Source organism: Ipomoea nil, unplaced genomic scaffold, assembly GCF_001879475.1.
Source record: "Ipomoea nil cultivar Tokyo-kokei standard unplaced genomic scaffold, Asagao_1.1 scaffold2279, whole genome shotgun sequence".
In the NCBI taxonomy this organism is placed as follows: Eukaryota; Viridiplantae; Streptophyta; class Magnoliopsida; order Solanales; family Convolvulaceae; genus Ipomoea; species Ipomoea nil.
Genome location: NW_017618707.1, coordinates 893,373 through 906,553, shown reverse-complemented (window position 1 = coordinate 906,553; position 13,181 = coordinate 893,373). Strand labels below are relative to the sequence as shown.

General features: G+C 37.5%; 1 protein-coding gene across 5 annotated transcripts; it reads left to right on the top strand.

The window, feature by feature from the left end:
• Positions 1 to 10,010: 10,010 nt before the first annotated feature.
• On the top strand, positions 10,011 to 12,977 carry LOC109150364 (cytokinin riboside 5'-monophosphate phosphoribohydrolase LOG8-like). Of its 5 annotated transcripts, none has more exons than XM_019298273.1 (8): positions 10,011 to 10,050; positions 10,298 to 10,427; positions 10,968 to 11,065; positions 11,179 to 11,209; positions 11,552 to 11,651; positions 11,759 to 11,829; positions 11,909 to 12,052; positions 12,615 to 12,977. In XM_019298273.1, exons 2-8 carry the CDS (start codon positions 10,317 to 10,319, stop codon positions 12,702 to 12,704), a joined length of 645 nt encoding a protein of 214 aa, XP_019153818.1. In that variant the 5' UTR covers positions 10,011 to 10,050; positions 10,298 to 10,316; the 3' UTR covers positions 12,705 to 12,977. The 5 variants fall into 5 exon arrangements, with proteins under 5 accessions (XP_019153818.1, XP_019153819.1, XP_019153816.1 ...); XM_019298274.1 differs by lacking the exon at positions 10,011 to 10,050 and having other exon boundaries at positions 10,059 to 10,427; positions 12,615 to 12,708; positions 12,740 to 12,977; XM_019298271.1 differs by lacking the exon at positions 10,011 to 10,050 and adding an exon at positions 10,062 to 10,176.
• Positions 12,978 to 13,181: the final 204 nt, after the last annotated feature.

Here is a 13,181-nt window from a genome sequence, read left to right as displayed (position 1 = left end):
CGCGATTAAGTGTGTTTGCACACATTTAATTCGCGTTCGCACACACTTAATCTAATCTAGACAATTACAAAATATTAGATGAATGCACGTATTTGTTCTTACGTTCTCACCTAAGCAAGTGTTCTCATTGGAACCCTACCCTTGTTGATCATATATATATATATATATATATATATATATATATATATATATATATATATATATATATATATATATATATAGAGGCGGGTTCAGGTGCGGCAGTGTCTTACGGTGCGGCAACACCAATAGTTCACCAAATATGCACCATCAACGTTAGGAAATACACCACACAAAACAGAGTAAACAGAGCCCTGCATCACCAAACACACACCATTAGGTGTGAGTAAAAACACCATACACTGTTCGAAAATACACCATTGGGGGTGGTGAGTTATATGGTGTGTTTTTTTGAGTCTGTGGTGTATTTTGTGATGTTTTATTACATTTCATTGGGGTGTGTTTTTATTACATTGTTGGTGCATATTGTTAACACTGTTGGTGTATTCTGGAATTTGACCGCACCGCCGCACCGTAAGACCCTGCCGCATATGAGCGCTCTTCTATATATATATATATATATATATATATATATATATATATATATATATATATATATTTGTGTACAGTCAACTATCAATTTATACTTTTAGTTAAAAGACATAATATATGAAGAAGCTCCCAATCACGACACTAGAGAGAAATGAAGAATTAGAAAAATTAAGAAAGGAAAATTGCATAAATAAAAGGTGAAGAATTGAAACACATTTTTGAAGGTGCTATGAGGAAGACTGAAGACAGCTTAGGCTTCAATCATTATAATTCTGAAACAAGGTCCATCTTGAACTATTTAGTATATTACATATTTATTTTAGTGTATGACAAATTCATTTTGAATTTACATACACTAAAAATAAACGTACAAATGCATTAAAAATAAATTTGTACCAAAATATAATGAATCACTAAAAACTAAATATAGAATTGATGAGTAAATACGCATAGAAGACTGATCTGTATAGTCGGTCTGTCAAGAAGTCACACAACCGGTCTGTTACGGTCATCAACTTGACGGGACTAAATCACTTGTGATCAACTGCACCGCTCGTACCGATAGACCTCGTAACAAAAGAAAATGCTCTCGGATCACCGTAGGTTGACCGGTAGGCCTACAATGTGATGTAGCCTGCAGAGCCGAAAACTATAATTTGCCTATATGCTTAATTGGAGTTAAAGTATTACTGTATTAGATTTCAATTGTTATATCGTGCACCAGGGCACACAATGCATTGTGCGCCTTAAAAATTCCCTGTTTCGTATGTATATAATTGTATAGTAGAATACACATAAACTCCTAACATAATACACATAATCTAACATAATACACACAAACTTTTAACATAATATACATGAACTCTTAACATAATATACATAATCTCTTAATATAATACACATAAACTCTTAACATAATACACATAAACTCATGCATTGTGCGCCCTGGTGCACGATATAATTTGTGACTAGATTTGGAGACCCAGCCAAGTACCTTGTGCTAAGATGATATGTAGTGACAGGGAGGTCATGAGAACGAGTCTCAGTGGAGGTGATATTGACTCTTTGTGTTTCAATAAGTTAAAAAAGTAACATATACTACAATATAATAGAGATATTAGTACTCAAAAAAAAAAAATGGAGATCCATTTTGTATTTCGCTAATTTTTTTTAAATAAATAAATTTTACTCTTGTGATACTATTATCATAAATTTGAATATGAAATTATAAAGAATGAAAAGATTAATATATCTAAATCTAATCTTATCTTACTCTATAGAATAGCAAAATGTTTTTTGCCACATCAGTTTCCCGCCTAAATGAAATTGCATCATTTTAAGGTATTAAATACCAATTACATGAAATTGCATCATTTTAAGGTATATAATGCAGCATACTTATATATTTTCAATACATGTTAATCTACAATTATTGTTATTTAATGATGAAGCAAGTAATACATTCCAGTATTTTTAAGTTAACATTTTATTATATAAATTAATTTATTGTTTACTGAAATTAAAAAAAAAAATTAGAGTATCTGATTTTAAAAAATAAGATTAACATATTTTTTTATTCTTACAATTTTGTTGATCGACAATAATTTAATTGCTCATTCTAATAAATGTTTATTGGGCTTAGCATTGCAGGTTTTATTTTTTCTTTCATGTCATGAAATATTTCATATTTAGTTTAGATTTATATATGTTGTACGTATATAATTATTATAATTAAGCAATGTTTAAGAAAAGATTTTCGTAATTTTTGTATGAATATTCGATGTGCCCCGGGTGCACACGACTCTAAAATTTTTTACCTCATTTTGAGATTTGATTTGTACCTCTTTTTGTGCAAGAGAGATCATCTATGTTATATATATAAACGGTGATTCAAACAATTCAAGTTTTTTAAAAAATTCTCTCTCTAGATTCTCTCTAGGGTTTTTGCGGTTCCTACTAGGGTTTTCCTAGGTTTTCAACTATGATTGGTTTCTCTGTCCGGACGATGGCCGGTGATGACACGATGGATGTCGAACAGCATGGGCGGGAGAGGGGAGCGATCGTTGAGGAGGAGAGGATGGACGGAGGGCTGTCGGACGGTGATGATCTACGCCGGACGAAGGAGGGGGAATTCGGTGTGCGACGAACCGGTGGGGGGTGTTCGGTCGAACAGCGGCGAACGGCTGGGGGGTGTTCGGGCGACAGGGTGTATGGAATGAATGAGGGCATGCGGCGGGAGGAAGGGGTTGGGGGTAACACCGGCGGTTTGCGTCCAAGGAGAGGAGGGCTGTCGGTTGAGGTTGGCAGTATGGAAGGGAGGGGGCAGTGTGGGGGGGAAAGGGCAGGGGCTGGTCGGCCGGTGAGAGGGGTGGTGGCTGTTGCGGGTTTGATGGATAGGTGGACGGATTGGGCACTGATGGAGGAGGAGGGTGCGGTGTTTATGCCGGGAGGTGAGGATACCGGTGTAGGGGGTGGCGGGGAAGGTGAGGACGAGACATGGAGGGTTGTCGGGCGGTTTTTGACGCAAAAGTTGATAAAACTGGATTTTATGAGGCAGGTGTTAGCGTCAGTTTGGCAACCGGTGCGTGGGGTACAGGTAACGAAGATTCAAAGAGGTTTGTTCTTGTTTGTTTTTTTCCATAAAACAGATATGGACTATGTTCTGAATGGGGGTCTCTGGGCTTTTGAAAATAATGCACTTATGTGTCGGGAGGTGTTAGACGGGGTGAATCCTGTGGATGTGGAGCTGGATATGATTGATATGTGGGTACAGTTGCATGACATGCCGAAGGGGTACACGTCTCATGCAATTCTGGAACAGGCAGGGAATTTTTTGGGCTCTTTTGTTAAGCATGATGAGAGATTTGAAGGGGCGCCATGGTTAACCTTCCATCGTATTCAGGTGTCAATTTCGGTTGATAGGCCGCTTAGGAGAATGATGAGGTTGATGAAGAGAGACGGGACTACAACATGGGTTAATTTCAGGTATGAACGGCTACATAAGTTTTGCTCGGTTATGCGGGCTGGTGGGTCTGGAACGCTCCTAGAGCGGTTGGGGGTAGCCGGCTCGTGCAGGTAGGCGGAAAACCACGTCTATTGGTAGTAAAGCCACGAATGATTGGGGCATTAGACGGGGGTCGGGGAGGTGGGGGAGTCACACCCACGAGTATGTCTGAGGATGAGGTGGTGGTGGCTATGGCAAAGCGTCGTAGGCATGGGACGGAGACTGGAGAGGATGGTGGGAATGATGAGGTAACAATCACTGATGGTTCAAAAAACTTGTCCATGGCGGGAGCTGGTGTCCAGCCCCGCCCATCATCATGAGTACGATAAGCTGGAACTGTCGTGGCTTGGGCAATCCACGCACAGTTCGAGAAGTAGTGGACCTAGTGTCCCGTAAGAAGCCATAGTTTGTGTTTTTGATAGAAACCAAGGTGGCACGGAGTCATGCGGAGAGAGTCCGTGTCAGGCTTGGTTACGAGGGTTTGTTTTATGTGAATAATGAAGGCTTAAGTGGGGGTATGGCACTCCTTTGGAAGAAGAACAACACGGCTAGATTGTTGAGTTACTCGCTCAACCACATTGATATTGAGGTTAGTATAAATGACAAGTTATGGCGTATGACATGTTTATATGGATGTCCGGATCGAAATAGAAGAGAGGAAACCTGGGAGCTACTGAGTATGTTGAGGAGTAGATCTGGATTACCCTGGGTGGTGGATATGGGATTTTAATAATCTTCTCAATCAACATGAAAATAGGGGGGAAATCCATACCCAAATAACCTCTTACGAGGGTTTGGGGAAGCCATTGATGTGTGTGGTTTGGTGCAGATGCCGATGCGGGGCCGCCAGTTCACATGGGATAAGAGTAAAGGCACGGTGAATTGGATACAGGAGAGGCTTGATAACGTGCTTATTACGGAAGAGTGGGGTGGTATGAAGAATGCATGGGTGGAGAATCTGCAGACTAGAGAATCAGATCACTCGGCTCTGTTCCTCAATATAAATGCTCTCAGTATGTGTAGAGTAAGAAGACCGAGGAGGTTTAGATTTGAAAATGCATGGTTATTGGATAGGGGTGCAAGGAGGTGGTGGAGACAGCCTGGCAGGAGGGGAGGCCGGAGGGCTTGTTGCACTGTCAGCAGTTTTGTGGTATAAAGTTGATGCGATGGGGGGAGACCAATTCCATAAATTTGGTCACCGAATAGGGCAGTTGCGGAAGCAGCAAGAGAAGTTCTGTGATGTAACGAATCCGGTCGCATTGGCCGAATTCCAACAAAATGAGAATCAGTTAAAGCAATTGGAGGCCCAGGAGGATGTATTTTGGAGGCAGCGTGCGAAACAACACTGGCTCCGGGATGCAGATGCTAACACCAAGTTCTATCACAGGTATGCTTCTGCCCGTAGAAAGAAGAATTTTATTGCTAGTATTAAGAATGAGGGTGGGAATTGGGTGGAGGATACAGATATGCATTCGGTGATTTTGGATTATTTTAAGAGCATATTTGCTTCTAATAATTTGAGCTGTGATGATCCCCTCTTTAATGGTTTTGCCCCCCGTGTGTCGAATGAGAATAATGAGATGTTGAATCAGCCTTTTTCGGTAGAAGAGGTAAAAACAGCACTTTTTTCTATGTTCCCGGATAAAGCACCAGGCCCGGATGGAATGAATCCGGGTTTCTATCAGCACTTTTGGTCTATTGTGGGGGATGATGTGTCTGGTTTTATATTGCATGCTTTGAACTCTGGGGTATTTCTAGAAGAGCTGAACGATACTAACATAGTATTGATTCCTAAAAAAGAGGTCCCGGAGACTGTTGCAAATTTGAGACCGATTGCGTTAAGCAATGTCATATATAGGATAATGACAAAAATGTTGGCAAACAGAATGAAAGTTTTGATGGGGGATATCATCTCAGAATCCCAAAGTGCTTTTATTCCTGACAGGTTAATTACGGATAATATCTTGGTGGCAGCTGAGGTGGGTTACTACTTGAACAGGTGGTGTGTAGGCTGGAGTGCACTAAAGTTGGACATGTCAAAAGCATACGATAGAATGGAACGGGGTTTTCTGGAAAAAATGTTGATGGTGCTGGGTTTTAGTGATAAATGGATTAATCTAATAATGTTGTGTGTGACAACAGTGAGCTATACTGTAATGGTGAATGGGGAGGTGGGGGGACGGGTCAAACCGACTCGTGGACTCGGACAGGGAGATCCTCTTTCCCCTTATTTATTCATTATCTGTGCTGAGGGACTTTCGATGTTGTTGCAGAAGGAACAGATGGCAGGATCTATACATGGATGTAGAGTGGCTAGGGGTGCTCCTCCGGTGTCTCATTTATTCTTTGCAATGATAGCATGCTTTTCTTTAAAGCAAATATCCATGAGGCTATTGTTGTTAAACAATGTTTGGTAAGGTATGAGAAGCTATCTGGACAGGTGGTGAATTATAACAAGTCAAATATTTGTTTTAGTCGAAATACTCAGCACATAGCCAGAACGCAGGTGGCGAACTGCCTTGAAGTAATGCAGGCAAATAATTTTGGGAAATATCTGGCCTCCCATCGTTTGTGGGCAGAAATAAAAGGGCAGTCTTTTCCTATGTAGAGGAAAAGATCAAACAGAGGATTGGATCGTGGAGCACAAAGTTATTATCTCAGGCTGGTAAGGAGGTCTTATTGAAAAGTGTGGCTCAATCTATGCCAACTTTTTCAATGAGTGTTTTTTTGTTGCCTGAGACAGTTTGTCAATCTATTGAGAGAGCCATGAATAGATACTGGTAGGGAAGTGGCAGGGATAGGGGATACATTGGAAGGCATGGGATAAATTATGTATCCCCAAGAAGTTTGATGGTTTGGGTTTCAAAGAATTGAGAGCCTTTAATCTGGCTATGCTGGGTAAGCAGGCCTGGCGTTTTCTGACAAATCCACAATCCTTAGTGGCAAGAATATACAAAGCCAGGTATTACCACACTTCTAGTTTTGTTGATGCCACTATTGGAAATAACCCAAGTTTTTATTGGAGAAGTATAATGGCAGCTCATCCAATAGTGGTAGCTGGGATAAGGCGCAGGATTGGAAATGGTGAGACAACTCTGATTTGGGGACACCCATGACTACAAGATAATCCTAGCCCCTTAATACAAACAATTATGCCTGAAGAGTTAAGAGAGGCACGAGTAGTAGGTTTGATTGAACCACGAACAAAAACATGAGATCCACATATTTTATCTGATTTATTTATCCCTGAGGATGTGTGCAGAATAATTATGATTCCTGTTAGCCCAGATTATGATGACTCATGGTACTGGATTGGTGACCCAAAAGGAATTTATTCAGTAAAGAATGCTTACAAGCGTATTGTGGGTGATTATGAGAATAACCCAGGTGAATTTGATTAATGGGTTAAGATGTGGAAGTGGAAAGTACCACTAAAGTGGAAGACTTTTTTGTGGAGAGCAGTATGTGATATTTTACCCACTACCATGAACTTAATTAATAAGAGGGTGGAGATTGACCCGGCATGCCCTATGTGTATGATTGATAATGAAGATGTGTTGCATGCATTAGTATATTGTGAATATTCTGCATTAGTTTGGAATATAACACAATTACCTATCACAAACATTGTTACAGATTCGTTTGCAGCATGGCTCACTTGGGCTATGGCGATCTTAACAGAGGAACAAACACACCATATGGTGGGAGTTCTTTACAATATATGGAGATGCCGCAATGCAGACGTGTGGAAAGGGGCCATGTCTCGGCCGAAATCAGTTGTGAAGGGAACGGAAGCGGTGCTCAGGGTGTATGGCGCGGTGCACAGCCGGTCCGTGAGAGAAGAATTACAGCCACAATCCGAACCGGTATTGCCCGACAATCACATGCGATGTTATATAGATGCGGGATATCGGCAGGAAATCGGGGAGGCTACGTATGGAATTGTGTTATTAGCGCCCGGAGGCTCGTTTGTGGTAGCAAAGAATGGTAGATCATCCTCCTGTTTTTCACCATTCATGGCGGAGGCAATGGCATTTAAAGAGGCACTATCCTGGTTAGTTGAGAGGAATATCTACTCGGCCTACCTTCTCACAGATTGTTTGGTCCTGCGTACTACCATCCACCACCAAACTACACCTATTCACTCGTATGTTGGGTTAATAATCGACCAGTGCAGAACGATAATGTCTTTATTTAATTTTGTTTCGTTAAGCTATGTGCCTAGACAGTTTATTTTACATGCTCATACTTTAGCTTCGTTAGCTTTTACTCAGAAACATTCTATGTATTGGGATTCTATCCCTCCTGATGCTATTTCAACTTTCATCAATTAATACAATCGGCAAATTGGTTTTTTCAAAAAAAAAAAAGAAAAGATTTTCGTAGTTAGTTTCAATGTATGATGATGATACTGTATTTTTTTATTTATATATTGTCAAGTATATGTACTATAGGCTTTAATTGCAAATCATATTAATAAATGATTTATATATACGAAAATTTAATTTCATAATTTTTTATTGTATATTGTTTGATTTCCTAATTTTAAAACATTTTTTTTATAAAAATGTGTGTGTGTGTGTGTGTGTGTGTATAATTATTTTAATGTACAATTTTTAAATCTCATGTGGTATGTTATATCGCAATTCTTTATAATATATGCTAACAGTATGTGATGTTCGATATAACAACCAATTTAGTATTGTTAAAGCAAAATACATTTCAGAATAAGTTTTAATTTCATGATTAATATTTTATTTTATTATTTTTAAAATATTATCAATAATAAAGTTACTTAAATTTTATACCGTGCATCGCACGGGGCAAACACTAGTCTAATCTAAAAACATAATAAGTGTGAAAGAACGTTATACTCTTTATTTATGTCCGAATTTTTCATTAAGTTTTTTTAATACATTATGCTATAAATGTTGTACTTTACAATATTTTGGACAGACATACCCCTACCGTTATAACTTCTGTTATCTTTTCCACTATTGTTACCATGCACATGCATCCACTATATATTTTCTTATGTTCTTCAATAATAATAATAATATATACATATTATATAAGTCTTCAAAAAAATATACATATTATATAATGAATTTATATATATGTTAGTAATTCCTAGAATATAAATATCAAATTTATAAAAATGTTATACATTATTATTATTATTATTATTATTATTATTATTATTATTATTATTATTAACATTATTATTATGTTTTTAGATTGTTTACAATAATTTAAATATCTAAAATTCAAATAAATTTGAAATTTTAATATAAAGTACTAATATTGGATACTTATTTTTTGTGCATCGCGCATAAAAAAAATACTAGTAAAAACTAATAAGTGTAAATGAAAGTTATATATTCTTCATTTATGTCTGATTTTTTTAATACATTATGCTATAAGAGTTATACTATACAATATTGCAAATATTATTAGTTTTGGCATTGATTGGAAGGTATTGATTTAATACTAAATTAATTGGATGCAGAATTAATGTTTTTCTATTTCATTAAGAAGGAGTGATTTTCTTTCTAATATTGAGGAAATCTTTCTCACTAAAAAAACACAAATTTTATGGAAATTATTAATCATACCATAAATAATATTACATTTTCATTCCGAAATTATTAGCTCATATTTTAAGAGCAAATACCAATTTTAGTCCTACGAGTATTAGCAAAATGACAATTTTGATCCATATATTTAATTCATACCAATTTCCATCCACAATTATTATTTTAGTACCAATTTTCATCAACGACTATTGATTTAGTGCCAAAATTCATCACGCCCGTCAATAAATCAATAAGGGACTGACAATATAATTACACTTTTTTAACAATATAATTACTTTCTTGAATGGGAAATTAATCACATTCCTATTATTAAAAAAAGTGTAATTATATTGTTAGTCCCTTATTTGACATGTTATAGATTTGTATAACAAGACTTCGTAGTTGAGCGGTATAATTGTAATTCTTTTAAATGAGAGGTTACATATTTGAACCCCGATAAGACAAAAAGATAGAAATTCGAAAACAGGAAATGAAAAATTGTTAAAAAAATTTAAATATAACAAGAGAATTTAAATAAATGTAGTCTAAAGGTGCGTTTGGAAATCATTTTTTGGATTTGAAAATAACTTCCTCTTTTTTTTTTTTTGAAAAGTCATTTTTCATTTAAAGCAGTGAAGCAGCCAATCATCCGCCACCTGCCAACCACATCCTATGATTAATAGATTAATTTGACTAATTTTATGGATTTTAGAAGAAAAAAAAAAAAAAAAAGAGGTAAAATTAATCTTTAAAAATAAAACAAAAACATAAAAGCCCACAAAATGTGACAGTTTACGCTTTATGCAATGAATGCGACAACTTCTATGAGTATTTATTCGGGTATTGTTGGACTCAATATCTGAAAGCCGACATATATAGGCTTGGTTTATAAAGCAAAAGGTGTAGGTTTAATCTCTTTTGTCAATCATCATATATTCGATTCTATTCTATTCTATTCATATATAGGAAGGAGTATCCATTTCCTGGACTGTTTTCTTCATCACTTCAGGCGATACCCAGATTCCTGTCTTGTTTGACTCCTTTTTCAATAAATTTTCTCTCTTTACACACATTAAGAAGTGGGTTTAAGATAAAGTTGAGGTTCTTGATCGTTTTAGCACTTATATTGGGACATTTGAATTGGTAGGGGTTTGCAACTTCTATGAATGGAAACCAATAGCAGCAGCAAATTCAAGAAAATTTGTGTTTTCTGTGGAAGCAACCCAGGCTACAGAAAAGTCTTCAGTGATGCTGCTCTTGAGTTGGGGAATGAACTGGTTAGTTTTTTTGGATCGAATTTAAACATACATGGATTGTTGAATGAATACCCGACATGGGATTTTGATGTTATTGCCTTTTGCTTTGCAAAAATTTGGGTTTTATATATGAATTGAGTTGATGCAATAGTAGAATGGGTTCTATATATGAATTGTTGCATTGAAGTGGTGTTTGTTTCCAATTGTTCTTGTCATGTGGTCTTTGAAACAAGCTAAGGATTGGCTTTTGTAACTGTTATTGTACCCATTTTGAAAAAGGGCTAAGTTCCATTCTTCTTCTTTTTTTTGGATGACGAGGGAAACCCCACTACCCTTTCGGGTGTAGGTAAACCCCTCTTTGTGACCTTAGCTGGCAAAAGATTACAATGAAATAAACCAGCTTAGGTTACCCATAACTGACCGTCTCAAACCAAGGGGGCAAGGATTCGAAATCGAAGCCAGGATCTCTTGCCATCTTGGCTGGGGATCCCATTCTTCTTGGTTTTTAATTTCAAGAGAAGCATGTAGGTGTCACCTTTTGACTCTGAAGTTTGGTTGCAGGTAGTGAGGAAGATGGACTTGGTCTATGGAGGTGGAAGTGTTGGTTTGATGGGGTTGATAGCCCAGAGAGTCTATGATGGAGGCTGCCATGTTTTTGGGTAAAAAATCGATTTAAAAAGGATTACGGGTTTTCAATATCAATAGCTACACTCTCTTTGATTTAGTGCAGAAGTGAAGAACTTTATTTATTCCTACTTCTCTTAACCTGCAGGGTGATTCCAAAAGCACTTGTGCCGATTGAGGTAGTCATGGGTCTTAACATATTACTATTTTGCATTTTTGTCTAACCTTCATTTAGTTTCTTGTCTGCTTATGTATGTCTTGTATAAAATACATAACAACTTTGTTTTTGCTTTTAAATTGCTGTCAATAACGTTGTAGTGGTCAAGTAGGTTGAATACTTCACTTTAACATTATGCGTTTTTGTTCAGATTTTTCTCGAAGGTGATAGGGGAAATTTTTGGTCCAATATTATAATATGTGGAACATTTATCCTTTTTTTTTTTTTAAATTTTAATTTCTTTTTGTAACTTGCTATAAAATGTTTCAACTTAAGTCACAGTTAACCCAAGTAGCATTGACAGATATCTGGAGAAAGCGTTGGCGATGTTAAAATTGTTCCTGACATGCACGAGCGTAAGGCTGAAATGGCTCGACAGGCTGATGCTTTTATTGCACTTCCTGGTAACTATTTGACGGAATGGGAATGAAGTGAACCTCTATTTTGATAAGAATATACACACATTCTCTGCCTTCTTAATCCTGTATTTTTGTGTCATGAATATTTTTAGGTGGATATGGTACCATGGAAGAGTTACTTGAAATGATAACATGGGCACAACTTGGAATTCACAAGAAACCGGTAAAAACCCCGAAGTTAAATTTGTGCGAAATCTAATGAAAATGGTAATTACTTCTAAAAGGGTGCGTCTGGTTTTCAGGTTGGCTTGCTCAATGTTGACGGGTACTACAATTCTTTGCTGACATTATTTGACAATGGCGTGGAGGAAGGTTTCATAAAGCCAGGTGCTCGGCACATTGTGGTCTCTGCTCCCACTGCCCGAGAGCTCTTAAGCAAGATGGAGGTACTTGCAAAAAAATAAATCAATACAAATGAATAAAACTGCAATCATACTAATGAGCATAGTTGCAGTAGGCGCTAGGAGCTAATCAGGCGGTAGAGTAGCGCCCAACGCCTAGACGGCCGAGTTAGGCGCCTAGGCGGCCGCCTAGGGAGGAAATCGCCACGGTCTAGGGGCACCTAGCGCCTAGGCCGATTTTTGCAACAGTGCTGAGTATTCCCTAGTTTACATTATATATTGTTGGGCGGAGGCCGGTGAAGGGCCAAGTCCAACACCAGGTAGCTAGGGAATTGTTGGGCGGAGGCCTGAAGGGGCTGAAGGTCCATGTCCAATATCCCGCCTCTCGAAAATGTGGCAGTATATGGAAATACAGTTGCGCCTTCGCTACGAGCTATAGCTTTTGGCGTAGTGGTAAGCGCTTGATCCTAACACAGAGTATGATCTTGAACTTTGCTATCCAATAGCTTCCAACTCTAGGTAAAAGAATAAAACGAGTCCTCTGGATAATCTTGTTTGTATATACAATGCCATGTTTTAAGATCCATTTTGTTCTTCGGTTCCACAGCAATACACTCCCTCACATGACCATGTCGCGCCTCAAGAAAGCTGGCAGATGGAGCAACTAACTAATTATTCGCGGGAACAAAGCCCATAGTGAAATTCGTACACAGGTTAGGCCTACAAGTAGAATCCTGTTTCGTCTTGTTAAGTGATGGATGAGAATCTTTTCAGGTTGGACCACAATATATATAATGGCATTGCTGTTTTGCCCCACCTTCTGTGATTGATGCAGTGGTCAATCAGTGAACTCTTATAGTCCTTTTAGCTGTTAGAAACTTTGATACTTGCTTGCAATGCAAAGAATTTTTCAAATAACACTTACAGCTGAATTTGTTTTTACCAAAATACAAATTCCTTATTGACACTACTTCATTTACCTTAGATTACTGCTCTTGAATATTATCTTTTGATTATTAATTTATTATATAAAGCCTTTACAAATTGGATCAGACAGACTTGACATATGCTGATATGCTATGCTGGCAAAGCCCAAATAAGTGGCTTTTGACTTGTTTAGAGTTTTTGGTGGAGTATTATCAAAGTCTAAATCTCAAGAAACATTTTTTGTTGG